This window comes from Balaenoptera musculus, chromosome 4 (assembly GCF_009873245.2).
Source record: "Balaenoptera musculus isolate JJ_BM4_2016_0621 chromosome 4, mBalMus1.pri.v3, whole genome shotgun sequence".
NCBI lineage: Eukaryota > Metazoa > Chordata > Mammalia > Artiodactyla > Balaenopteridae > Balaenoptera > Balaenoptera musculus.
Window position 1 is genome coordinate 16,229,022 of NC_045788.1, and position 26,967 is coordinate 16,255,988.

The window sequence follows — 26,967 nt, forward strand, 5'->3', positions numbered from 1 at the left end:
CATTTGCTCTGCGGCATGTGGGATCCTCCCAGACTAGGGCTCGAACCCGTGTCCCCTGCATTGGCAGGCAGATTCTCAACCACTGTGCCACCAGGGAAGCCCAAACTTCTGCTTTTTGAGAGGCGCTGTTAAAGGGATGAAAAGATAAGCCATAGAGTGGGAGAAAATATTTGTAGAGCGTACGTCTGATAAAGGACTTGTGTCCAGAAGATATAAAGAAGTTACCAGGAATTCCCTGGTGGTCCAGTGGTTAAGAATCTGCCTTCCAATGCAAGTGACGCGGGTTCGATCCTTGGCCGGGGAACTAAGATCCCACATGCCGTGGGGCAACTAAGACCGCGAGCCACAACTACTGAGCCCATGTGCTCTGGAGCCCGTGCACCACAGCAAAGAGCCCGCCTGCTGCAGTGAAAGATCCTGCATGCTGCAACGACCCGTGTGCCACAACTAAGACCCGACATAGCCAAATAAATTTAAAAAAAAAAGTTACCAAACTCAACAACAAGGAAACAAGCAACCCAATTTAAAAATGGAAAGATTAAACAGATGCTTCACTAAGAAAGATACAGATGACAAAAAATCATGTGAGAAGCTGCTTAACATCATTCTTTATTAAGGAAATGAAAATTAAAACCACAATGAGATACCACTGCACTTCCGTTAAAATGGCCAAAATTAAAAATGACTGACCCTGCCAAGTGTTGGTGAGGATGTGGAGGAACTGGAACTCTCATGTAATAGCCCCAAACTGGAAATGACAGGTGAATGGTAGACAAAATGCAGTCTCTCCATACAATGGAATATTACTCGGTGATAAAAAGGAATGAACTATTGTTACACACAAACGTGATGAATCTTAAAAACAACTGTGTTGAGTGAAAGAAGCCAGATTAGGAAAACAGTGTATACTATATGATTCCATTGATGTAAAATTCTAGAAAATGCCAGTTAACCTATAGTGACAGAAAGCAGGTCAGTCATTGCCTGGGGACAGTGGCAGGGTGGGGCAGGGGTAGGAGGGAAGGAGGGATTACAGAGGGACAGGAAACTTCTGGGAATGACAGATATGTTTATTATCTTGATTGTGGTGATGGTTATAAATATATGTCAAAACTTACCAAATTGTGTGCTTTAATTATGCGCAGTTTATTGCATGTGATTTCTACCTCAACAAAGCTGTTAAAAAAAACAAAACGAACAAAGCAAAGGGGCTTTTGGATTTGCTGATCAGAGCTCTTATCAGCCTTTGGGGAGGAGTTTCCCTTGAGAGGTGGGGCTGACAGAAGTCAATAATAGATTGAAAAGGAAAGAAAGAAAAAAGAAAAAGCTGCCCCGTTTTCAGGACACTTTACTACTATCCTCCAGAAAACAGGTATAATAACTATCAGCTCTATGATCACTACATGGTGCCCGGTGATCTCGGCGTGTGTACTGTAGCCACCCTGGTGGCCCCTGGGAACTCACAGCCAAGTCAGGGTGTCTGTCTTTCCCTTACTGGCCAGAGGGATTGGTGACCAGGAAGCAGTCCCTTGGGGTCTGAGATGTGCATTTATGTTCGGGATAAGGGCTTTGCCAAAGCTGTGTGAGCCCGCAGCAGAGTCTTGGGAAAGGGGCTGGCCATGTATCTGGGCCCAGGGGCAAAGGGACCTGCAGGAGGGCTGAGTGTTGGGGCCAGAGGGGTTGAAGGGAAATCGGCCAAGAGTGTCAACACGGAGGCCTGAGGGGAGGTGGAGGAGAAGGGTGGGGAGAAAGGAGCGCAGGCAGATGAGGCTGGAGGGTGGGGAAGGAGTGGGGAGGAAGAGGGCAGAAGGAGGTGGCCGAGGAAGGTTTGAGGAAGGAATTAGGTTTGGCTACTGGGTCAACATGGCCTGGGAAGACCCCGGAGGTAGAGTGCTGTGGGAAGAAGCTGCATCTCAGGGTTAAAGTGATGAGTAGGCAGATGACTTCACCCCACCCAGGTGGCTTGGGGTCATTCAGGTAGAGACTTAGCATCAGGACACCTGAGGTCTGTGCCTAGCTCTGCCACGAGCTGCATCCTCCTAGCAGACCTCTTCCTCCTCTGAGCCGTGGGCTTGGCAAAGGAGCCCAGGGCTCCTATCCCTGATATTTACAGTCATAAGTAACTTCAAGAACATAAGGGCCACTGTCCAGTCACCCTTCTGATTCACCATTTTTTCTTTTTTTGATCTGCAGAAACATTAATGGACACCAGGACGGCTACTGCAGAGCTGGGCTGGACCGCCAATCCCGCATCAGGGGTGAGTGTCAGACCATCCGTCCTTCAATCCTGATGAGTAGTCGTGGGAGCAGAGCCCGACTTGCCCCTTTGGGACGTGGAATATAGGCGTGAATGGCTGTGTCCACGGTCCATCCACAGAGAGGCAGCAGCAGGGCCTTCAGACCTGAGCTGCTCCCTGGTGTGGAGTTGCAGACCATCAGTCCTCCAGGTGACCAGGGTCTGTGTGGGACTGGGGCCAGTGGCTGCCAATAGCTGGGCCGTCAGGCCAGTGATGATGGGGCAGACATCCTTGCCACCCATGGGGCTGCAGAAAGGCAAGGGCATGAGGAGGAGCTGGAGTTCAGAAGGGCGGAGGTTCTCTTTCATCTGACGTTTCCTTAGAGAGATGTTCTGCATTCATTTGTTCAGTGCTCATGCAGCTGGCCAGACCCTGTAGCTACAAAGATGAAACAGCCTTGAGGAGCTCATGGCCTCCTGTGGGATCCACCATGTTCATGAATGAGCTGAAATGCATCTCTCCTTTGTGGCAGTGGAGAGGTCGACAGGCAGGTGTTGGCACAGAGCTGGGAGTGAGGCACTTCAGAGGGAGACATGAAGCCTTTATAGAGAAGGTGCACGCGAGCTGGGTTTTGGAGAGGGAGTAGGAGTTCGACAGGTAGTGAATGGGGAACTGGAAAGATATTCCAAGTAGGAGGAATAGCTGGTTAAAAGGGAAGGGGTCATGAAAAGATGTAAGAGCGAGAGTCTGTGTATCTGGACCAGGGCAGGGTGTGGGCAGTGCTGAGGTTGGGCTGGGGTGTGGATTGACTGGGGCACAGGGTGGGGAACTGGGACTGCCGTGCTGAGCTAGCAGTTTGGATTTATCCTATAGGTAATGGACGGATCTTGTCACGCTTGCTGACAGGATTGTAGGGAACAGTTGAGAGAAAGGCCTTTAAGAGGTCCTTTTAGCTGTCTCAGATGGGTCGGAAGCGTCAAATTAAAACGAAATATGTAGGACAGTTGGAGCAAAGCTAAGCAGGAGGCATTGGCAGCGTTTGGCAATGGATGGACTGTGGAGAAGAGAGGCCGAGAGAGGAGTAGGGATGAGATTCACATCCCTGACTTGAGTGACGGGCTCGCTGTGGGGCTTAATCATGAAGGGAGAGGACGGGAGAAGTGCGTGGACACTTCATCCCGGCAAGGGGTTGAAGCTGGCAGGCGTGGGGTGAGCTAGGTCCCCTTAGCTGCCCTACACCTCCTCTCTCCTCCCTACCTTTGGTCACCTGCAGCCCAGGGCCTCTCTGCACCCTGGGGTGCACGTCACTGTCAGTCCTAACACACCCACTTCTGCCTTAGGGACACTGGGATTCAGGGCCCGAGGCAGGTTGTGGCCTCACCTGCACCTTCTCCCCTGGTTTCTCACTTTCACCACCCTAGGTGCAAGCATCAAGCCTTGGGGCAGGAGGGCAAAGTCTAGCGTGAGCTGTGTTTCCCAAAGCAGGGGTGGGAGCAGGGCCACATCTTGCCCTCTCTGACGAAGTCCAAATCCTGCTGGGAACACTGGGCCACTGGGGAACACTTCCCACTCCCAGTAGGGACTTTATGCAAAGCCGACGAGGCGGCAGCTCTTCAGGTGGCCTGGACATTAAGAACTTGCCACTCTTTTACAAGTGACGTTGTTGTTTGAAGGTTTGCATGTTTTCTCGCGAGGCAACAATGAGATGGTTCATTTTTCCCTTGATTTCTGTACACACCACCTGTCTTCTTTAAACTTCTCATCTCCTTTCCCAAGGAAGATCATCCTTTAGGGAAACATTCAAAGTCAAGAGATGCCCTGTAGAGACGGCAGCTGGCTGGGCTGCTCTCTGCTTACCCTTCCCTGGTTACCAGCCACGCTTGGCGGCCTTTCCCTCATTGCTCTTCTCCCAGGAACACACCGCCAGATAGTTCTCCTGGTGCCCTCAGCAGCTTCTGAGCCCGTCTGGTTTAGGGCGAGCAGCAGGAGGGTCAGGCAGGCCCTTGGCCTGGGCGAGAGGGCGGATCGAGGACCACACTTCCACCCAAGCTCTCGCCCCGCCTCCCTGTGTTCTCATCCTGGAGAGTTGCCTCTGATTCCGTGAACACACCGGTGACTCCCAAGTTTGTCCCTGGCCCAGCTCACATATCCACCACCTGCCCTGTCTTTTATTGGCTGCTCAGCATGGCCCGAGCAGAATTCACCCTCCTTTCCTTCCCCCACCGGCACACGTGGGCGCCGTCTTAGCACATTGTGAAGGCCAGAAACCAGAGCCGTTCTTGACTTTCCTCTCTCGTCTTCAGGCCTCAGCCCACTCCGCCCATCCTCGTGATACCTTCCCTGCATCCCCAGCCATGTTAGGTCCTCCGTCACAGGTTGTCTCAGGGCCGGGGAGCTTTACTTCACAGCACTTTTCACAGCTGCAAATTTTACATCTCTCTGTGTTAGTATTGGACCCATCTCCGCCCCTCCCCCACTTTGGCCACAGTGTGGTCTCCATGGCGGCCTGGACTCTATTCGTTCACCACTGGAAACTGGCACCTAGCTCACTACGTATATTTCAACGTATATTTGTTGACAGTTCTTTTTATTTATTTATTTATTTATTTATTTATTTATTTATTTATTTATGGCTGCACTGGGTCTTCATTTCTGTGCGAGGGCTTTCTCTAGTTACGGCAAGTGGGGGCCACTCTTCATCGCGGTGCACAGGCCTCTCACTGTCACGGCCTCTCTTGTTGTGGAGCACAGGCTCCAGACACGCAGGCTCAGTCGTTGTGGCTCACGGGCCCAGTTGCTCCGTGGCATGTGGGATCTTCCCAGACCAGGGCTCGAACCCGTGTCCCCTGCATTGGCAGGCAGACTCCCAACCACTGCGCCACCGGGGAAGCCCTGTTGACAGTTCTTGACTTGGGCAAGTGGGTGGCTGCTGGTGTCGTTCTTGGAGATGAGGACACAGGAGGAGGCGCACGCTTGGTGGAAGGGGGCTGAGCTCCTGAAGCTGAAGTGCCCCTGGGCACCCCTGGGGAGGGGCCCATTAGCACGTGACTCCAGGGCAGTGGAATGAGAAGGCAGCCTCACGTGTGGGAGGCGAGCCCAGGGGGTGGCTGCAGTCTCCCAGGGAGAGTGTCTGGAGGGGGAAGAGGTGAGAACTCGGGATGGGTGACCTGACTGAAGTGTCGAATAGAGAAAGAGGAACCTGAAACGGGCATGAGAAGGAGTGGTCTGGGAGGCAGGAGAAAACCAAGAGGTGGTCTTCTCACGGAAGCCAAGGGAGGAGGCATCAAGAAGGAAGTGGGGCAAAAGTGCTGCTGGGTGTTGCATGTTTCCACTGGGCTTGGTAACAGGGACCTTGTTGGTGACCCGTGCTGATGGCTTCAGAGGGGACCAGGGTCAGAAGCCAGAAATCAGGGCGTTGAAGGGTCAGTGGGAGGTGTGGAGATGGAAGCAGCAGCTTGTGAGGAGAGAGAATACAGAGCATGGGGGGGCGGAGGGAACGGGGGGCTGTGGGCGTGGGTGCCTTTCAGGGGACGGGACTCCTTTGCTGTTGAAATGGCAGTGCAGTGACCGGGTGCCTTCAGAGAGATGGGCGTGCTCAGGATTGGAGACAGAAGCCATCAAAGAGAAAAGTTTTTCAACTTCCTACCTTCTCTCTGAGGCTGGAGGGGAGGTTTGGAGAGTGGAGGTGGGGAGTCTTTTCTTTTTTTTCTTTCTTCCTTCGTATTATCAACAAGCATTGGCCAGAAATTTTAAACAATGTGTGTGATAAAATACTTTCCCCTGCCCACATGCCACTACCACTGCAGAGTGGATTGAGAGCCAGGGAGTCGGAGAAGGGAGAATGCTTAAATCCAGAGTAGGACAGCCAGGCTTGAATCCCAGCTCTGATGTTTACTAGCTGTGTGACCTTGGGTGAGTTACTCCACTTCACTGAACCTTCGTCTTCCCACTTGTGAACTGAGTACCATACAAGTTCAGGCATTGTTGATAGCTTTACACAGGTTATGAGGTAGGGAGTCTTGAGTAGCAGGTTTTAGGAGGGAGGAAAAGGTGTGAAGTAACTGCCACTGCTGGTGACTTGGAGAGAGGCTGGACTTGTCTGGAAGCAATGTGGCTGGAATAAGGGCCTAGCTGAGGTCGAGGCCGTGTGTTTGTGACGGCCCTGATCAGGTGTACCTGGCGGCGGAGTCACCCTGAGTTATGGCTGTGCAAGAATGGTGGGTCCGGAGGGTCAGGGGCTGAGGACGTTGGCAGCAGGGGGTCGGCATCTTGCAGCGTGGCATCGACCCCACGAGAAGAAGAGTGAAGCCAGGAGGGACTGACCATGTGACAAAGTACGGGGGCCCAGATGATGGTCTTGGTGAGACTGGAGGAGGACCGGAGGCTGTGGCCTTGAGTCAGGGCTTAGATTTAAGACAAACAGAGTATTTCTGGGTGATGAAGGGGTCCAGAGAGTGGGGCCAGGGCCGGGCATTTGAGAAGTCAGGAGGCTGGGTGGGTGGTCCACATCTTCCTGGGATCCAGTGGGGGAGGAAATTGCCCCCACAACCCCAGAAAGGGGACAAAGGCCTCAGATGGTCCCTGCAGTCAGGATACCATGCATGCGTAAGATGTTGAAGGGTGGGCGGGCATTGTTCTGGTAGCCTGTGGGTCTCCAGGGAACTGGGTTGGCCTCATCCAGAAGAGGCACCATGATTCTGCCAGGGGGTACAGCTGGCATTTCAATGAACCCTATCCACAGTGCACTGTCTGTGAGGTGGGCTCCCCAGAGAGAGACCAAGAGACTTCCTTTTATGGGGTCACTAGTTATCTTCACCCCTGTACTTGAGGACTGCCAGATGTGGGAAGGAGTTGGACTGCCCACCCACACATAGCCCGCAAATTGTTTTCAGCTATATTGCTGGAAAGTGGATTATAATATTACGTGTCAAAAGCAGAAAGTATTTCTGTTCAAATGGCAAAATGTTGCTTTATAATCTAATTGCAGCTTTAATTTAAAGCCTTTAGTTTTAACCCGAATCAGAGGCCACCTGGTGAGCAGAGGGAGAAAGTAACAAATACATTTCTAAAGTAACAAATGCCAGGGAGGGGCTGAGGTACCATCAGAGGGCATCCTGGGACCCTCACCCATGACCCTGCTGACCTCACCCTCCTCCCTCAGGCTGCCTTCAGTTACCTCTCCCAAACCCTTGTTTCCAGCCCTGCTCCAGAAGGGTCCTGACCTTCAATTTCAGGAGCTCTGGGCAGCGGGGGAGCTCCAAGAGGTCCCGTGGTCAAACCCTCGGTGCTGTGCTCGGCCACCGGCAGAGCTCAGTAAGTGCTAGTCTTCGTGGTCGCGTGGTCCATCTTAGCAGTCCGCCCCAGTTCCTAGATGCTGCCTGGCCCTCTCCACCGTTTTCCTTTTCCACTGCCCTCCCTCCTTGCGTCACTCTCTGTCCCTCAAGTGTCAGCTCCGTTCTCCTCCCCTCAGGGAGCCCTCCTGGACGCCCCTCCCCACCAGCACTCTGTGGTAGAGGTCCTCTTCTTAAAGCAGAGGGCTTGGTGCCGACTTCTAATGTACTGTCCATAAACCTGTGCTGATGTGCGCTTTCTCCCACCGGCCAGAGAATGGAGTAGCTTCATCTCTGTCCCTGGTGCCCAGCACTGGTCCAGCAGGGGACAGGCTCCAGTAAATGTCTGTTGGCCAAATAAATGAGGAAGGACTGGAGCATTCATGATACTTCCCTGCATCTTCAACCCAGGGTTCTGAATTTAGGAGATGCTCAATTTAGGTTTATTGTAGCCCTCTCAATACCCAATTGATTGTCCATATCTTTTTAAAGAAGCTAATTAGTGGTGCAGATGGAGCCACCTCTCCTGAGATGAGCATGAGAGAGGAGACGAGGACACCCACCAGAAGGTCCCAGTTGCTTTCAGACACTGGCTGTGATGGATTAGGAAGGTGAGCCTGGGTCCCTCTGATAGTGAGGCTTCTTCAACTTGCTTGCTGGAAATCCAAGCAAGCCCTTTTACTTTCACAGAGTTTTGCCAGGGCTCACTGGCTATTTGCATGTGGGCGGCCAGTGACCTCTGTATGTGTAGGTTTCTGTGTCTGTGGGATGTGTGGCCCCCGTGTGACCATCTACAGATCCTGAGTTACCTTCAAAGAGCGCTCCACGGGCTTCCAGACTGCAACTCCATCTGTGCTGCCCTTTGAAACCACAGCCCATGACATGCTCTGTTCTCTACTTCAATATTGGCAAATCTTCATCATGGGAAGTGGGGGAGGTTGATCGAAGAACGATGGAAAAGGAATCTGGAGCCAAGCCTGATGAGCCTTCAGGATGAACAGGCTGAGTGTGTGCGTGCCTGTGCTCCATGTGAGTGTGCATGTGTGTATATGTATGTGTCTGTGCATCTGTGTGTGTATATATATGTGATATGTGTGTTTGCATGTGTGTGTATCCAGGTACATGTATGTATATATGTGTGTATGTGTCTGTGTATATATGTGCATCCGAGTATTTCTATGTGATATATGTGTGTATTTCTATGTGATGTGATGTGTGTCTGTGTGTGTATGAAGTTAAACGAGCTTATTTCACCTTATGCCTCTGCAAGCAGTTCCCACAGTTCTGGAAAAATCTTAAATGATGGGAGGATTATTGGACTAAGTGGAGAGCTTCCAGGGAGGCCAGTGTGAAGGGAACGACCTTCATTTGAATGCCTGTGTCTGATAAATTAACTCCCCACACAGGATGCACGCCCATGAGAGTGGTGCACCGGGGTCTTCCTCCCTCACAGCCCCCCTTGTCCATGTGGAGACCCTCCTGGCAGGCTCCTGTCTCCTTGTCTGTCAGATCCAGGCACCCTCGCCGGCTGCCCACCTCCTGGGAATAAGGACAGTACGCTCTGGAGAGAAATCCACCCTAATAACATCCCATTCGTTCCAAGGCCAAGCAAAATCAATTGAAATTTAGCTGGTCTGCTGGGTGAGAGGTTTATGGAGCAGTGAAGGCCTCAGGCCTTGACATCAAATAACCTGGCTCCCGTTCCCGCCCTGCAGCTCCCTGGCTGCGTGATCGTGGGCCCGTCATGCAGACTCCTTCAGTCCCAGTTTCCTCCTCTGCTCAGCAGAGTGAGGATGGGAACTGTTCCATACATGAAACCATGTCGGTGAAAAGTTTTCCTGGGTAAACACTCGGGAAGTGTTAGCATAGTACTCACCCTCTGGAGGTCTGGATTTTCTCTTTTCTTCCTTTGATGACTCAATCATGCTAATTAAGACAGAAAAGTCTGAGCTAAATTAGGCAACTCCAAGAGACATTTAACTCTGGGCAAAATGATTCTGTGAATGGAGTTGTGCGGTTTTTGAATTTCCGGCCATGCCAGGGGCAGGCAGGCAGGGCGGGACAGAGTTGGTCATCCTTTCTCAGACTGGTACCCCTGCCTGGGACTTGGGGGCGTTGGACCTGGTTGCTGATTGCTGGGAGCCACACTTTTGTATCAGTCAGGGCTTCCTGGTGGCCAGGGACAGCAAAGCATAAGTCAATCTTAAGGAAGGTATCTTGGCTCATGTAAATGAATGGTCCAGTGGCTGATGTGGCTTCATGTGTGGCTGGTCCAGATCCTTAGGATCAATGTCTCTCTCTCTCTTCCCACCCCCTTTTTCCTCTCTCTACTCCCCTGGTGTTGGCTCCATGCTGGGGCTCCTCTTGGTCATAAGAAGTCTGCAGAGGTTCCCGCCCCTACAACCACATCCATCCGTGTCCCCTGGGGAAGACCAAGTACCTCCTCCCGGTCCCCCCAGCAGAAGCCCTGGAATTAGCCCTGAATGGGCCTGACTGGATCAGTTTGACTCCCGTGCCTGCCCTGATCCAGTCCCTGCATCCAGGAAGTACTGAATGGTACTCCCAGGTCCTGTGTTCCAACCCCGTGTTGTGCTGAGCCCACCAGAAGCCTTGGACTGACAGGCTGGAGGGAGTAATTCCCCAGAAGGAATCGGGATGTGGGTACCAGAGAACTGAACAGGTGCTCGGCAGAGAAAGAGGAAATCTAGCACTGTATCACAGGCCCCATGTGCTTTACAGCCAGGCGTGCATCAATCCTCACAACAGCCCCGTTTTACAGATGAGGAAACTGAGGCACAGAACAGCTGTTAAATTGCCTCTGGTCACATGGCTAGAAAGCGCCAGTTCTAACATCCAGCCTGCTCTCCTGCTGGCAACCAGGCTGTACCCTCTTTCCCAGTGAAATGCTACAGTGTCTCCAGAGGGTGGCTTCCAAAGGAACTGCCAGCTTGAGTTGCTGAGGGTTCCTTGAATTCAGGTTCAGTATCTAAAAGGTTTTTCTCACAGTTCAGGACATGGGTGGTATCCTTTCCCTGAGCTGTTACCCAGGAATTAGTACTGCTTTCTCCTCTGGGAGGGGCCCTGCCTCCCAGCAGGTGGGTCTCTGACCTCCCTGCTCCCTCTCCCCTTCCCACCCCTCCCCTGCCCTCTTCAGGTAAACCCCTGAGATAAGTCAGAGCTCCCACCCTGGGCCTCCCACCCACTCTTTATCTTTTTCTCTCGCTACCAAAAGGCCTGTAATTAGGAAACATTAGCAGGCTCAAAACAGCTTTCATACCTGAAACATCCTCTGTAATTGCACTCAGCAGTGCTCTTCTCTGGCTATTAATGTCACTTTTATGAAACAATGAGGAACAAAACACCCCAAGGCACTTAAAACATTTTTTTTTATATAATATGTGTCTTTTAGGAATGGAAGTTTAAAATCACCTGCTTGACAGAGAGAGTGATAGACAAAGGCCTGGGGGCTCAGGACAGAGCCACAGGGGCGGGACCCTGGGGAGGTGGAAGGCGCTCCACAGGGTTCAGATGCTGCTCTGGGAAGTGTGACGGCCCTGGGGTGGGTTGGCCGAGGCTGGTGGATCCCAGGGGAGGAGAGGTGGGCTGGACAAGGGCAGAGTTCTGCTTGGCTTCATCTTGTGTGGTTGCTGTCTGTCACAGGGCTTTTATATGAGCTCTTTTCTGTGGGCACATGTATGCCTTTGACAGAGAGGTGACTAGAATGTTACAGATGACCAGTGTCATTGGTTAGAATATGAATTATTACATTGAGTAGAATATTAATCATTGCACTGGTTGCAGAAATGCTAGAGAACCGTTGACCGAAACTGCCTGCCTGGGCCAGGCATGATGATAGCCACTTGCACGAGTTGCATCGAAGCAAGAGGTACCGATAAGGAACACGGTGCTGCCGTGAGAACTAACCGGAGAATTCGGGAGGGGCCAAAAGGAGGGAGGAGACGCCAGTCCCTATGTCCTGCTCTAACCTCCCAGAATCCTTCGCGTTGGAATCCATCTTGGCTGAGAGATGCGCACACCAGGGGAAGGACACTGAGTCAGACCAAATATGGGCCAAGCAAGATGACTGGCCAGAGACAACCTGGAAACTAACCCCGTTACCATAAAACTGGAGACAGCCAGTCACGTGACAGAGCAGTTCTCCTGGTTTCCCTTACCCTGCTGCTCTCCGCCCAGGCGCCCCTTCCCAATAAAGTCTCTTGCTTTGACAGTGCGTGTGTCTCCTTGGACAATTCACTTACGAGTGTTAGACAAGAGCCCATTCTTGGGCCCTGAAGGGGTCCCCCTTCCTGCAACAGAAATACATCGGGTATGACTGCATATATGTGTGTGTGTGGGGGGGGAAGGATGTGGGTGGAGTGGAGAAAGAGATTGACTGAGGGAGAGATGCTTCTCCAAGTTGCTGTGTTAAAGAACTTTGGGAGTTGTGGTGGTTCACCAGAACCTTACTGTCTGGCAGGTTGATTTTCTTGCTCTTGGAAATGCCTTACAGACTCATTCATCAGCAGAGCAGGAGATATTTCTGTCCGCAAACTCTGGGAGGGAACCCCAGAGGTCACCCAGTCCCCCTCCCCCTCTCAGAGGCAGGCTTAACCCTCATTTGTCCGGACAGATAGGTGTCTTTTCTCTAAAACCTCCCCTAGGATGGCAAATCCCTGGCACGCCCCTTGTCCCAACCCTGGAAACCTTTCTCCCACCGACATGTGAGGCTGAGGACCAGCTGCCTGGTGACAGCTCTTCTCAGGTTAAAGGCTGGAGTGGCCCTCGGGGCCCTGGAAGGAAACGGGGCTCCTGACACAGGCACCAGGATGCAGCTGAGGGGGGTCCGCAGGGGCTCGTTGCCCTGACAGCCCGAACGCACAGCTCCCCAGTGGTCTCGCTGGTGAAGGAAAGAAATACATTACAGGGGAGGACGAAGCATTAGAAGGAAGGTGAGGCGGAGTTAAGAGGCCTGGAGAAGATGGACAGGAGGAAAACGGACGGAGAAGGGGCATCAGGGTGGGCAAAAGACATGGATCTTCTGGCTCTGGAAGGACAAGCCAAGCTTGTGCGGGAACAGGGCAGCCCTGGGGGTACACCCTTGGCCTTACCTCCAGCTACGGCCCAAGGGAGAAGAATCCTTTGGCCTGAATCCCACTGTACTTCCCGTAGCATCAAGGAGCAAACCCAGGATTTGCAATCTAATATGCTGGGTTTATTTCCATTTTCCTCTGAGTTCTTTAACTTCTCTGAGCCCATCTTCTGCCTCTGTCACATGGGTAATGTAAGATCTTATTTACAGAGTGGTTGACAGCATAAATTGTGTTTACCTTCTTTGGAAACACCAAAGCTTAGTCAATACCACTTGCCCTGACTAGTGCTAGTGGTCTCAGTGATTCTTGTCTGAGGGACTTAACTTGCACGGGATGAGGGTAGGAATTGATGGGTGAGGGGGCCCCTGAGATGCAAGATCAGATTTCCAGCCTTTCTGTCAGGCTGTGGCTCTTGCGAGAATACCATCAGAGGGTGCACCCTGTTATTACTCATAGCGCTTTTATTAGGAATAGTGATAACTACTGCTACTACTAGTTACTGTTAATTAAGTACCAGCTGTGTACCAGGCACTGAACATCACTTGTATCACTTCGCTGAATTCTCACCAGGACCCCGCAAGCCAGGGGGGTATTTCTCCCATTTTACAGAGCAGACACTGAGGCTCGGGGCAATGATCCAAAGTCACAGGACTGCTTAGGGGTTTTGCCGAGACTGACCCCAGGCCTGTCTGACCACAGAGCTCACTCCTGTACTTGTACTTGTGCCCCTGGATGAGAGTGAGGAAGGGTGAGTCAAACACTGTTGAGAAACCAGAGAACAGGGGGCAAGGAGAGGAAGAAGTTTCCCAGTTTTCTACAAAGGGAAAGGGTAGGTTTGACAGTGAAACGTAGACATGTTAAGCACCCATGAATTGCTTTTTAAAGCAGGCTGTTTGGGGAGGGGTGGAGCAAGCGCTGTGTGACGTGTGGGGTTTGGGGGCAGAGCATCAAGCCCAGGAAGAGCCTTGAGGGCGCAGCCCTGTTCCCGGGGCAGGTGAGGCCTGGCCAGGGAGCCAGAGGAGGACACAGGTGGTCCCTGGGGATGGCTGGTTCCAGATGGTGATGGAGGAGCCTGTGGTCAGCTCCCGCCCCCAGGCCTTGGCAAATGCTCAAGAAGTGAGGACTCCTGGGAAGGGAGAGAAGTGAGGGGCCTCCGTGAGCTGCTGTTTCCCATCCAGTGGCCCCCGTGTCAGTTCGGCTGACCCAGCCGCTCCTGCGTGTGAGGTGCTCCTCTGCTAACAGAATGGGGGGCGTCTAGTCGTGGCACACCCTCATCTCCATACGTACTGTCCCACTCACCACTCTTCCTGGTGGAGAGAGGCATGCCCAGCACATTTCCCAGTGTCACAAAGGACAACCACGTGAAAGATGTTTGAATCAAGATTCAGCCGTATCTTGCTCAGTGAGAGCTCCGTCTTCAAACTGACATGGTCAGTGGTAATGGTCCACACTTGCGTTTAGGTGTAAATGGGTCACTGTGAGAAACAAGCCAGGGGTGACCCGGGTAGGCAGTGCCTCAGGTGGTGGGAACTTCCGTGTGGCTGGCCACATATTCATGGGGACTGACCACAAGATGCAGGTTCAGGAAAGGCAGGGGCAAGTCACAGGTGATTGTGGTCTCATTGCATGCTGTGCCGGCCTGAGCACATCTACAGAAATGGGCTTATTCTGAGAGCAGAGTTTTGAAAGGGACAATGGACCCGGAGTGGTGCCGGTGGTGCCGGTGCCTAGTGGGGAGTGATGTCTAGTGGGGGGTGATGCCTAGTGGGGGGTGGTACCTAGTGGGGGGTGACCAGTGATCGTGTCATTCAGAGAATGTTGGGGGACCTGGGAACCTCAGCCCAGCAGCAGTCTGAAGCAAAGTCCAGGAGGCAAAAGCATGAGATCAAAGTCCTCCCCAGGCTTCCCAGGACCAAGCTCCAGCAGCCACAGTCCCTCAAAGTGGATCACACACAGTGACCACATTCCCAGAGTTGGGGAGGGGACAGGATGGAAGGGAGTGTGTCCCCTTCCCAGGTCAGATGTGATTTTCCTGCACCCTGAGAATGGCAATGATGCCAGGAGCTCCTCTAGGAAGGCCAGTCTCTTCCTCCCCCGTGGCTTGCTCCCTTGTCTCCAGGACAGCTGCAGCTGGCCACAGCCAGCCTGCCCACACTCAATCAAAACTCTCTGCACTCATGGAATGAAGAGCCCATCTCCTTGGCCTGTAACCCAGTGTGCTGGCCTTGGCTATGCGTGCTGAGCGGAAATCCCTCCAGGCTGCAGGGAAATGCCATCAGTCTCTCCCAGGGGTAACTGCTCCTCATCAATGGAGCCCAGGCCTGGGCAGAGCAGTTCCAGGCTGGGGGGGGGGGGCCTGGGGCCCGCAGCTCCCGCCCCTGCCTTGTTCGACAAGGCCTTGTTGGACAGCAGTGGGGACTGCATTCAACCGACAGCTTAAGATAATCACATGTGTGAGGCGCTGGGATAATGACAGCTGAATACCCTGCCACCGTTGCCATAGTGACCAGCCAAGCACTGGTTCCCTCCTTTTTTTTCTTTCTTATTTTCTGGGCCTCCTTGTTATAGTGCTGGCTGGTGGGGGGGGGGTGGTGGTGAGTTTGGGAAATGGGAAAGAGGAGGAAAGGGGGAGGGGAGACCCAAGAGGGGCAGCCTATTATACGCTCTTTAAATACCCCAGCTGGAGGTGTTTTAAATCTCAACAGAGACAGAGAGAAACAGTGTCTTAATCCCCAGCTCCCTGTGAATTATTTAAAAGGGATCTTGTCAGAAGGATGAATTTGTCACTGTTTCAGTGTCAACAGCAGCGGCAGCTGTCATAATGGCCGAGGACCCCACTCCAGGCAGGGCCTGGTACCAAATGCTGCTGCCTGGTGGAAGTTACAGCGGCCCCGGTGCTGTGGACAAGGAGCCCCCACCCGAGGCACAAGCCTTCAGTGTTTCTCCTGGCGTGCTGAGAGACTGGGCTGTGAAATGTGCCAGGATGCCGAGATGCAAGCCATCTGGACCTCGGGCCGGCTGGCCTTGCCCTCTGTTAATGTGGCTCCCATGGCCCATAGCCATGGCGCCTCTGTGTAGTGAGGGGCGCTCCCTGGCTGGGAGTGGGCTGACTAGAGCTTATACGGCATTTGATGGGTGGGCATATACCCAAGGGAGGGCACACGGGCCCCACCTGGGCCACAGCCAGCGCCCCCAACTACACACACGCACACACACACACACGCACACGCAGGCATGCATGCACACATGTACACACGTATGCGCACATATGCACACGTGCACACACCAAAGATGATGCACAGGTGCAGACAACTAGACAGACAGGAGAGAGTTGTAGATCATACACATCACGGAGGGAGAGCAAGACTTTCAAGGAAAAATGCCTGGTGCTCAGAGAGATGTGCTCAGGGGGCTGATAGCCACAACTCGCAGGGGCCTCTTATTCAGGTTGAAGTACTTCAGGTGCATTACCACGTTTAATCCTCACAGCCATCTGGTGAGGTAGGTACCCTGAGTATCCCTGTGTTAGAGAAGGAAACCGAGGCTCAGGGAGGTTTAAAGACATGTCCATGGTCACAGGGCTGGGTCTGGCTGACTCCAGAGTCTGTGCATTGAACTACTGAGCTAAGCCAGGGGTCACCATGACCTCTGGGGTTCAGGGTTAGGCAGGGTGACAGCAGTGCTTCTTCATCCCAACCCTTTGCTGCTCAGCACAAAAATCTCCTTCCGAACAAACTGGGTATGCTATGCTTGGGACCATTTCTCTCACTCCCACCTCGACACAGTATTTCTTGCATTTTTCCACCATCCAAATTTCCAGAAGGATTTTGTGGAGATTTCTAGAGACCGCTTTGGGAAACAATAAGTATGTTTTCCATACTCTAATTCTTTCCGTATTCTAATTGTGTCTGTCACCCCTATCCCCTGCTCTTCTGCATCTTATGCACCCTTTAGAAAATGCATCGCTTTGTACCCTTTCGAGGCTCTGGGCTCTCAGAAGCAGTGCCTGCCCCAAGCCTTGGCACACCACATAGGGCCATGGTGATGACCAGGGGCCAACGTGTCCTCCCAGCCCAGTACATCAGGAGGTAAATGAAGCATACTGGGAGGTGAGCCGGGGCTCACAGCCCTCGGGGGAGCCACTGAGTACATGGCCGCCTTGCTCGGTTGGTGTACTAAGTGGTAGATCCCTCTGGGCTTGTAGGAATTTATGCCCCACGGACCACGTTTTACATTTTAATTAGCCCTCAAGCTTGTCTAATATCCAAACTCTTTCAGGCTTAGTTTACTGTCTACACAGGAGCTGTGTTCTTGGGATCCAGGCTGATTGGCGGCGGTGGCCCCAGCCCTGCCCGAGCCATCTGCTGTCCTGAAGAATCTCTGGCTTCCTGTGGGCTCTGTGAAGTCGTGTGTGGCCCAGGCCCCAGTGGGCTTCTCTTCTTGTTCAGAGAGCAGCCATCTCTTACTGGGAGCCTGAAAGCAGGTCTCTGGATTTCCCCTGATTGAGCAGCGCCATGGGAGTTAGGGTCCTACGGGGTGTGGTGATGGCGACTGTTTGCAAAATAGCAGGTTCCTGCAAACAAAAGTTTGTGCCCAAATGCAAGCTGAGTGGGAGCAAAGCCTGTGATGTGTGTCCAATTTTGTCTCCCTGTGGTCTGGTGGCTGACAGTGGCCCAGGGACTGCCTGGCTGAGGGAAGGGGGCCCATGCTGAAACCTGCCCAGAGGCAGCCCTGGAGATTCCGGGAGGGGTGGGGAGAAGGCTGCTGGCTGCCCCTCTGGGTCTGTAAGGAGACCGAGTTCAGCACTTTAGTCCCTGCAGTTTCTGCTGACGGAAGGGTAGGATTATTTATCTAAAACGGAGGAGATGATTTCCACATCCTGACGCGTCAGCCAGAGCAGGACGCTCAGGTTAGCATAACAGCGGTGCTGCTGCTGATGGTAATGATAATAGCTGGTACTTAGTGAATGGTGGTTACTTGCAGGCTCAGTGCTAGGTGATTTCTTACCTAGGTGATGATCTTTCAGTCCTCGTGACACACTGCAGGGTAAAGAGCGTTTTGCAGATGAGGAAACGGAAGCTCGGAAAGCTGTGTGTGGTTGCAGAGCTGTAACTGGCAAAGGTGGGGTCCGCCTGCCCCGCGGCCACCTCTCCTGCCTCCCCTCCTCCCACTTTCCCCCTGCCCTACGCCGCTTGGCAGCCGCCCCGGCATCCTGGCTTTCTCGGCAACATGCCGGCAACACTCTTCCGCCAGAGAGTCTGTTCTTGTTCCCTGAGCCTGGGATGCTTCTCCCACCTGTGCCCTCCAGGCTGGGGGCTCCTGAGTGTCATTCAGATCGCTACCCAAAAGGAGACCTCTGACGACCCCACTGCCAGCTGTCACTCGCTAACCCCTTACCTGCTCCTCAGTAGTATTTAACACTGTTCAACTTTATACTATTAATTGGTTTGCTTGTTCATCTTCTGGTTTGCTCCATTAGATTATCAGGCCCATGGGAGCAGGACTTTGTCTCTTAGTCGCTGCTGTGTCACCAACACCTAAGACCACTACTTGGGGATGTAGTAGGTGCTCAATTCTTTATTTTAAAAATGAGTTAAATAAACTGGTTTGGAAACAAATCAGAAGAGCCTCTTGTTAGACTAATAGAGGCCCAAATGCCAATTTCAATGATTTCTGTCCTCACCTTAAATAGCAGTGTCCAGAGGAGCACCCCTTCCTGGACAGGCCCTGTGCAAGTGGCTTATTCTCAGCAGCTGCTGTGATGCAGCACCACGGCAGCCACTGGGCGCTCTGGGAGGGGCAGCGTCGGCCCAGGGAGGTGCAGCAATCCAAGGAAGGGCCAGCGATCATAGATCTTTCCAGAACTCCATGCTTGGGACTGTCTTCAGAGGCATAAGTAGCATCAGCTCCCTCTTCTTAACTTCATTTTATGGTGGTTCTTCATTTTTGACCAAGAACTAGTATTTCTTAGCTTGCTCATCCATCTGACTCATCAGATTGGGCTCCAGAGGACCTTTGCCTGCTTCCGAAATCCAAGCCCACCCTTGGAGGATAAAGAATGTGTTAGTGTTTCTGAAGATTGTTCTAGAAGGGCAGTGTCGATGGACCAGTGAGTGGAGTTCATGGCGGTGGTTCTGAAGGAGAACAGTGTGTTCTATACACACATATGCGCACAATCGGCCAGACAGCAAATGCCAGCAGGCACTCGGGGGCTACTCCAGAGCCACAGACCTGCAGGTTCTGACTCCAACAAGCCAGTCTGAGAAACTGAGATCTTGGAGGAACCTACAGGGGTCTTTATCATACATCAAAGTCCTGATCTGAAAGCCTGAACAAGTGCTTTCTAACGGGTGTCATTGTTTTCTTCATTATGTTTATCTCAAGGACAGGTGGTCCATTGGCATCAATAATAATGCCCTTTCAAAGGTTGTTAATATTCTGCTGGTTGTGCAAGGCTGCTTTGTTTCTTCTTCTCCCAGGGACAAGTTAGCCTGGTGGCACCTGCTATAAGTCCCCAGCCAAGGACCAGGGGCTGAGGAACAGACCAGGAACTTGCTCATTCCCTCAATTTGTCAGTATGTACAGAGGGCTAGGCACTGGGAATATCAGGAGGTCCCTAACACAGTCCAGCCTTCTAGGGGGCAAGTCCACGTTGGGGAGGGTGGGTGGAGGTTGGATTTGTGAGACTGCAGCAGGACTGCAGAGAGCAAGGAGGTGAGTTCCAGGAGGTTACGAGGAGATATCCAGCAGGCAGCTGGATAAACAAGTCTGAGCACTGGGAAGAGGTGATGTACCGCATGGTGGTTGCAGCCTTGTGTGTGGTTGAGATCACCCAGGATAAAAAGTGAGAGGAGAAGGGAGTAAGGGTAGAGCCCCAAGAAACCTGCGGATTTCACTGGTCCCAGACATCGTTGAATAAAAACGTCATCATGTAATACCAGTGTTGCAAAGCTAAATGCACAGAATAATTTCGCTGTCGACAGAACTAATAAATTAGTCAAAACATAATTCCCTGTCCTCAAGGAGCTCACATCCTGGTAGCGGAAACCAAAGCAATTAACGGATCGTTCAAAGCAGTGTATTATCAAATGCTAAATTGTGTGGAATAGCTCAACCATACTTGAAGCATTGGGGAAGATGGTAGCTGAATATAAGCTGGGAAGGCATCATGGGAGAAATAAGACTTGAGGCCCCTCAAAGGAAAGGCTGCTGAGAGTGCTAGGCTCCGCCACCCATCAGCTGCCTGACTCCGGGCCACTACTGTGTCTCTGGGCCTCAGTATGCCCATTTGTCAACAAAAGGTCTTGGTCAACACGAACTATAGTGGCTTCCAGCCAGGTTGTTATTCTCCGGTTCTGTGTCTTGGAGGAGTTGAGATGGGAAGAGGATGGGGTAGAAGAAAGGCTTCAGAACATTAGCAACAATATCAGGAGACAAAACTGGGCACCGTCTCTGAGTGATGGGAGAGGATGTGGCCCTGGCTTGAGCCCTGGCTGTCTCTTGCCTGGTCTGCTGTCATTACTCTCTGACCAAACAGCAGGCCAGGGCATGAGTCCAGGCATGAGGTAATGCTAGCCCTAGTGCATGGCCACGGAAAGCAAGAAAGAGGTCAGATAGGAGGAACTTCGTTCCGGAAGAAATGGCAAATTGTGGTGACAAATTGGGCACGAAGTTGCCAGGGGCATACTGTTTGTGGATAATAGAGACCAGGCCAGCATTGTTGGGTGTTGAGGTGTAGGCTGGACCAGAAAACAAAGAGTGTTTTTCAGAAAAATCTATGTTAGTTATTAGTTACATGTCATAAAATTTACTCGTTTTTTAAATTTTTTTTTTAAATTTTATTTATTTATTTATTTATTTATTTATTTATTTATGGCTGTGTTGGGTCTTCGTTTCTGCGTGAGGGCTTTCTCCAGTTGCGGCAAGCGCGGGCCACTCTTCATCGCGGTGCGCGGGCCTCTCACTGTCGCGGCCTCTCTTGTTGCAGAGCACAGGCTCCAGACGCACAGGCTCAGTAGTTGTGGCGCACGGGCCCAGTTGCTCCGCGGCATGTGGGATCTTCTCAGACCAGGGCTCGAACCCGTGTCCCCTGCATTGGCAGGCAGATTCTCAACCACTGCGCCACCAGGGAAGCCCAATTTACTCGTTTTAAGTGTACAATTCAATGATTTCCAGTACATTTACAGAATTGTGTAATCATCACCACAATCCCATTTTAGAACATTTCCATCACCCCCAAAAAGATTTTTCATGCCATTTGCAGTCACTCTCCTTTCCCATCCACGGTCTCAGGGAAATACTAACACTTTTCTGTCTATAGATTTGCCTTTTCTGGACATTTTATGTAAATGGGACCCTGCAGTATGTGGTCTTTTGTGTCTGGCTTCTTTCACTGGGCATCACATTTTAGAGATTGTTGCATGTGCCAGCGCTTCCTTCTTTTTTTATTTCCAAATAGTACTCCATCATATGACTACATCACATCATTTCTGTCATGCCAATTAAAAATGCATGGAGCTGAACTGATCGATCTGTTCATTTGTGGCTCCTGAGTTTCATGTCATAATTACTATACTTACATTGTCTCCATAGTTTCTTTTCGTATTTTTATGGTTTCATTTTTAATGTTTAAATCTTTGATTCACTGAGAATTTTTTTCTGGAGTAAGGTAGGAAATATGGATGCAAAATTATGTGTTCTTTTCCAGATGGCTACCCAGCTATTACAACAATTTTAAAAAATGATTCACCTTTTCCCCACTGATTTGAGTTGTGGCCAACCTTTTAAATGTTGAGAGAAACTATTGATTTGACATCTAAAAAATTCCACCAGTTACACTGCCACCAATAGGCTTGGGAGTGGCCTTTTCTCTACATTCTTACGGAGACTTGATATTTTATCTTTTTAATTTTGTGCCAATCTGATAAGCAAATTACGGTGGTTTGTTGTTTTACTGGGAGGAGATAATTATAGAAAGGAACACAGGAGGCAGTGTGTCAGATGCCTAGAAGTGGAGGCTGAGAAGCTGCCACTGAACGGAGACCTTTCGTACGAAATTAGCTTTGGAACAGGCAGTGAGAATGCGTCACAGAGACTGGAGCCAGCACAGGTCTTGGGTAGAAGAAATTGGGTCTGAATATCAATGGGGTCATATATCCAATGCTGGTGAAGCTCCCCCTTTTTAAGGATCTGGGAAGCGGTGTGCCCGGGGACACAGGGTACCTCAAAGCCTGGCTGGGGAGGCAGGCCTGATGCATGAAAGGGTGTTAAGGGAACACACGGCCCCTTGGGTCTGGTTAAAGCAGCCTCTCTCTGTCCCTCCCCCTCCCCCCTCCCCCACCTTGGCTGATGAAAGCTTAGAGCTTCTGCTGCTCCAAGATATATTTTCAGTGTCCACTGGTCTGGTCCATCCCACCATTATCTCTCACCTGGACTAGGGCAGTGATGTACATGTCCCGCTCATGCACTCGTTCAACCCAGTCTCTACTTTGCATCAGAGAAATCTTTTAAAAACTCAGCTCTGGGCTTCCCTGGTGGCGCAGTGGTTGAGAGTCCGCCTGCCAATGCAGGGGACATGGGTTCGAGCCCTGGCCTGGGAAGATCCCACATGCCGCGGAGCAACTAGGCCCGTGAGCCACAACTACTGAGCCTGCGCGTCTGGAGCCTGTGCTCTGCAACAGGAGAGGCCGCGATAGTGAGAGGCCCGCGCACCGCGATGAAGAGTGGCCCCCGCTTGCCACAACTAGAGAAAGCCCTAGCACAGAAACGAAGACCCAACACAGCCAAAAATAAATAAATAAATAAAATAATTTAAAAAAAAAAAGAACAAAAAAAACAAAAACTCAGCTCTGATCACCTGATTTTCCTCCTTAAAACTCATCAATACCTTCTAGTTACCCTCAGGATGAAACTCGAAGTTCTCCACCAGACTCATCCTCTCCCCAGTCTTCGTCCTGCCACCTCCAGTTTTTTATGACTCTTCATTCCTCAATGGTGCCAGGACACTTTTCCCACCACAGGGCCTTTGCACTTGCTGTTCCTGGGCCTCGATGCTCTGCCCCTTCTCTGCCCCTCTCTGCCCCCAGCAGATGCACACTTTTCCTGGCTAACTTCTATCCATCCGTCCCTCTCAACTTGGAGGGTCTTCTCTGCCAGTCCTCTGTATATCAAGTACACCCCCCCTCACTTGGCATCCTGAAATTTTTCCTCACAGCAGTTAGCACAATTGTAATAATTTAGTTATTTTAATAACCATTTGTCTAATTTCTGTTTCTCTCACTAGATTATAAGCTTCATATTTCTGCATCCCCAGTGGCTAATGGAATGCCTGGAATAAAGTTGGCATTCAATAAATATTTTTTTCATTGGCGGATGAATGAGGTAGAACTATAAACCAATGACACTGATTCCAAGTATCATAAACAAATAATAATGTCTGTCCTCCCTGCTGGGAATGCTATTCCACCCTCATCTCGATTTCCCCAAATCTTCTCTTTCAAGGCCCCCAATCCTAATTGCCACTAACTTGGAGAGCATTTGTACCTCCTCCAGGCCCCTCTGATTGCTGTTTCCAACCCCCGTACCACCCGCGGGCAGGAGAAGAATGAAAAAAGGAAATAAAAAGACTCCATCATGACCTTTTCCTGAACAGCGAGGAGTTATTTTCCTTTCTCTCAGTTTCTCTCTACTCTTTCCCTTTGAATATACAGCTGTATTCCCCCTAATTTGTTTTGATCGCTCCCTTAGGAGTTGTCATGGAATCAATTAGATCTGTAGATTTTTATGACTCCAGGTCACCCAGTATGATTCCTCATTTTACAGATGAGAAAACTGAGGCCCAGAGAGGTTAATGTTTGAAACAATTACCTCGTTGGGTCTTATAATACCAATCAGTGTCATTTTCTAAGATAAATGTTCTCAATATTCCAGCTCCACAGGAGAGTAAATCCTCATTCTGTCTGTTTAAGGGCGTGCTGGTGGTGATAGTCTCAGTGCTAAGGTGAGCTCCCAAAGGTGGGCTTCCTGTCCTGCTCCCACACAGCAGAGCTGCATTAGTCTTGGGTGGGTCAAGGTCCCCACCCTAATTGGGACCCCAGGCTTCACCTGTGCATTGACAAAGGAGCCCCATGTTTGTGCTGAGACCTCATGCAGCCCAATGAAATGATGGATCATGAGACCTGCTGTGTTTAAACAATTGCAGAACAGCAAAAAAAATACTTTCCTTCCCTCAGAAGTCATGTAGGGTCAACTGGGAAAATGTAATTTCAAAACAGCCATGGGAGAGAGGCCTGAAAATTTGAACTGAAACAACTGTCAGCAATGACTTCTCCCTAATGTATTTGCTTTCTGGTTCCAAAAAAACAGGCAAGCAGAATATAACTTTAACGAACACATTTAAATAGAACATAACACAATCTAAAGAAGGAATAAAAAGTGGTTCCTCAACATCTAGAGATTCAATGAGAAATGAAGCAAGGTCTAGGTGCAGCTGGCTCTGTGCGAGGATCCTGGAAGGAGCCCACCAGCTAGAGAGGGAACGGGGTCCCCTGAGAGTGCTGGGAGGGGCCTGGGGAGAAGGAGTGGCCATGGGGTCACTGTACAGGCCTGGGTGGGCGGGGCCAGCTCTCCACGTACCCATCTTTCCTCTGCACCATGCCTGGTCTTCAGAAGCCCCGGTACAAGTTTAAAGGACAGCCTTGCTTTGCCCTCCTGCTCCTACAGATAATTAATTCTGTGCAAGAAGAAATTCTGGTATATTTCCCATGTACACTTGATTAGCTTTTAGCTCTTTTAATAAAGAATTCTAATTTATATATTTCAAGTCCACACTGTGAATAATAAGCAATTAACACAATATTTAAAGAAATGGCACTTGTTTGGTTTCTTTTATCACCACTGCTAAACAGTCAAGGACCTTGATCTATTTTCTCTTTTTACTTTAGAAGTTGAATTTCTTCTGCTCCTTATTTACTTCTTTAGCAAACACATTGGAACCTCCTGGGAAGACCCCCAGTTCTTGAGGTCAGGGTCCTGAGAGCTCCCCAGTATGGGCAGCTGCTTCATCTCCCAGCACAAGGAAGTAAGAATGACCCAGCAATTCTTCTTTGACCCCTGCCCCAGAGTGGCTCATTAAGGAAGCTGTGTCTTTATGGACCCCCTCCCCTTATTGCCTGTTACTGAAATAAGTTACTAGGTGAATTTCTTTGGCCATTCACAGCAGTTGTTTCTAGTTCCTCTCTTTCCCATCTCCTTTATGGCCATGTGACCACGGGTGAATTGCGTGGTGTCTTTTCACCTGTAAATTGAGGATGATAATCTAGTTGTATGGGGAACTGTTGAGACTATTGAGAGACATCACTTACTAAATGCATGTTTCCTCCTCTCCTTCGAATCTACAGGACTGCTAAAAATGAGAGCTCTCTTTTCCAACATGAATCACAATAGTCTCTCCCTTATTAAGAAGCTTTCCTTATTCCCTAAGTAACCCCCTCCAACATTCTCTTCCATCACATCTTTGTTTGATGTGTGTGCACAATGACACTTAATTTGCTTCATTAAGGATCTCTCTTAGTATCTCTACTCTCATCCGCTTCACAGTCTAACTCTTTCAGAGATTGATGTTATAAAACAAAAGTTTATGTGAATCTAAGTTTATTGAACAATTCTGAAAAGCTTTATATTCATATGCTTTTTGGAGATATAAAATAGTTTCACCACAATAAAGAAATTAGGTTCAGAAATGAGAATTTCCCAGGTGAGGGTGTCATGTGGTCAGACCCGTAGTACACAGAGTGACTGTTGAGAGCAGAGGCAGTGGCATTGAAGATGAAAGTGCCTACCATTGCACGGGGCTAAGAGCTGCAGGTGGTCCCTTGGATGTAATGAGTCATTGTCACAATGAGAGCTGTGGGTTAGATGAAGGGAGGTTTTCTAGGGTGAAGTCTGTTATATTTTGGAATGGGCTGCAGAGAAGTCTTCCGAAGTCTTCTTATAAGGAGACCTTTAAAAGCAAGTTCAAGTTAGGTGCGTTCATTTCTCAAGTCAAGCAGCCAGACTGGTGAGCTCGTAAGGCCCCCTCCAGTGCCAGGCTTCTCCTCCGCTCTGCCTCTCCTTGTCTTCTTACTCTCTATTTTGTGTTTTTCATGTGTGTGCCTGGACTGCTTGGTACAGTGGGAAGAAGTCAGTGGCTATGATGAAAACCTGAACACCATCCGCACCTACCAGGTGTGCAATGTCTTCGAGCCCAACCAGAACAACTGGCTGCTCACCACCTTCATCAACCGGCGGGGGGCCCATCGCATCTACACAGAGATGCGCTTCACTGTGAGGGACTGCAGCAGCCTCCCCAACGTTCCAGGCTCCTGCAAGGAGACCTTCAACTTGTACTACTACGAGACTGACTCTGTCATTGCCACCAAGAAGTCGGCCTTCTGGTCCGAAGCCCCTTACCTCAAAGTGGACACCATTGCTGCAGATGAGAGCTTCTCCCAGGTGGACTTCGGGGGAAGGTTGATGAAGGTCAACACAGAAGTCAGGAGCTTTGGGCCTCTTACGCGGAATGGTTTTTATCTTGCTTTCCAGGATTATGGAGCCTGTATGTCTCTCCTTTCTGTCCGTGTCTTCTTCAAAAAGTGTCCTAGCATTGTGCAAAATTTTGCAGTGTTCCCAGAGACCATGACTGGGGCGGAAAGCACATCTTTGGTGATTGCTCGGGGCACGTGCATCCCCAATGCAGAGGAAGTGGACGTGCCCATCAAACTCTACTGCAACGGGGACGGGGAGTGGATGGTGCCCATCGGGCGCTGCACCTGTAAGCCTGGCTATGAGCCTGAGAACAGCGTGGCCTGCAAGGGTAAGCCCTGAGGCTCTTGAGGCCTCTACTTCCTGCCCTCCTGGGGCAGGGCCGAGTCAGCAAAGGTCCCTGCCTCCAGCTTGGGATCATAAGGGAACAGAAGAGCCTAATGGCTTCTTCTAAAGTTCTGGGGGGAAAATCCATCTCCAGTGCTAGGCCTGATGATTTTCCAGTTGTGTTCAACTGGATATCCATATTTATGGTGGGGGGAAGAGATGGGGAGAATTCCAAATGGTGGATAATAACTTAATAACCACTCAGGCATATTTAGTTTTGGGGACACTGGCACTCATATTCTCTTTCTCTCTCTCTTTCTCCCTCTTTCAGACACACAGACACACACACAGACCCACACACCTGCATCCAGTCCAGCCCCGTGCTCTGAGGCGTGGATTATTTGGGTTGTCATAGACAAGTCACTCAAGGGTAACTGAGAAATGACTGAATTTGGAAAATAT

At 50.7% G+C, this 26,967-nt stretch overlaps 1 protein-coding gene across 2 annotated transcripts in view; it reads left to right on the top strand.

The window, feature by feature from the left end:
* EPHB1 (EPH receptor B1) overlaps nt 1-26,967 on the top strand; it is a 428,957-nt gene that overhangs the window by 129,400 nt on the left and 272,590 nt on the right. For both annotated transcript variants that reach the window (XM_036851877.1, XM_036851878.1), the window contains exons 2-3: nt 2,194-2,258; nt 25,828-26,509. In XM_036851877.1, coding sequence (XP_036707772.1) covers nt 2,194-2,258; nt 25,828-26,509 — 747 coding nt within the window. The remainder of the gene's footprint in view (nt 1-2,193; nt 2,259-25,827; nt 26,510-26,967) is intronic.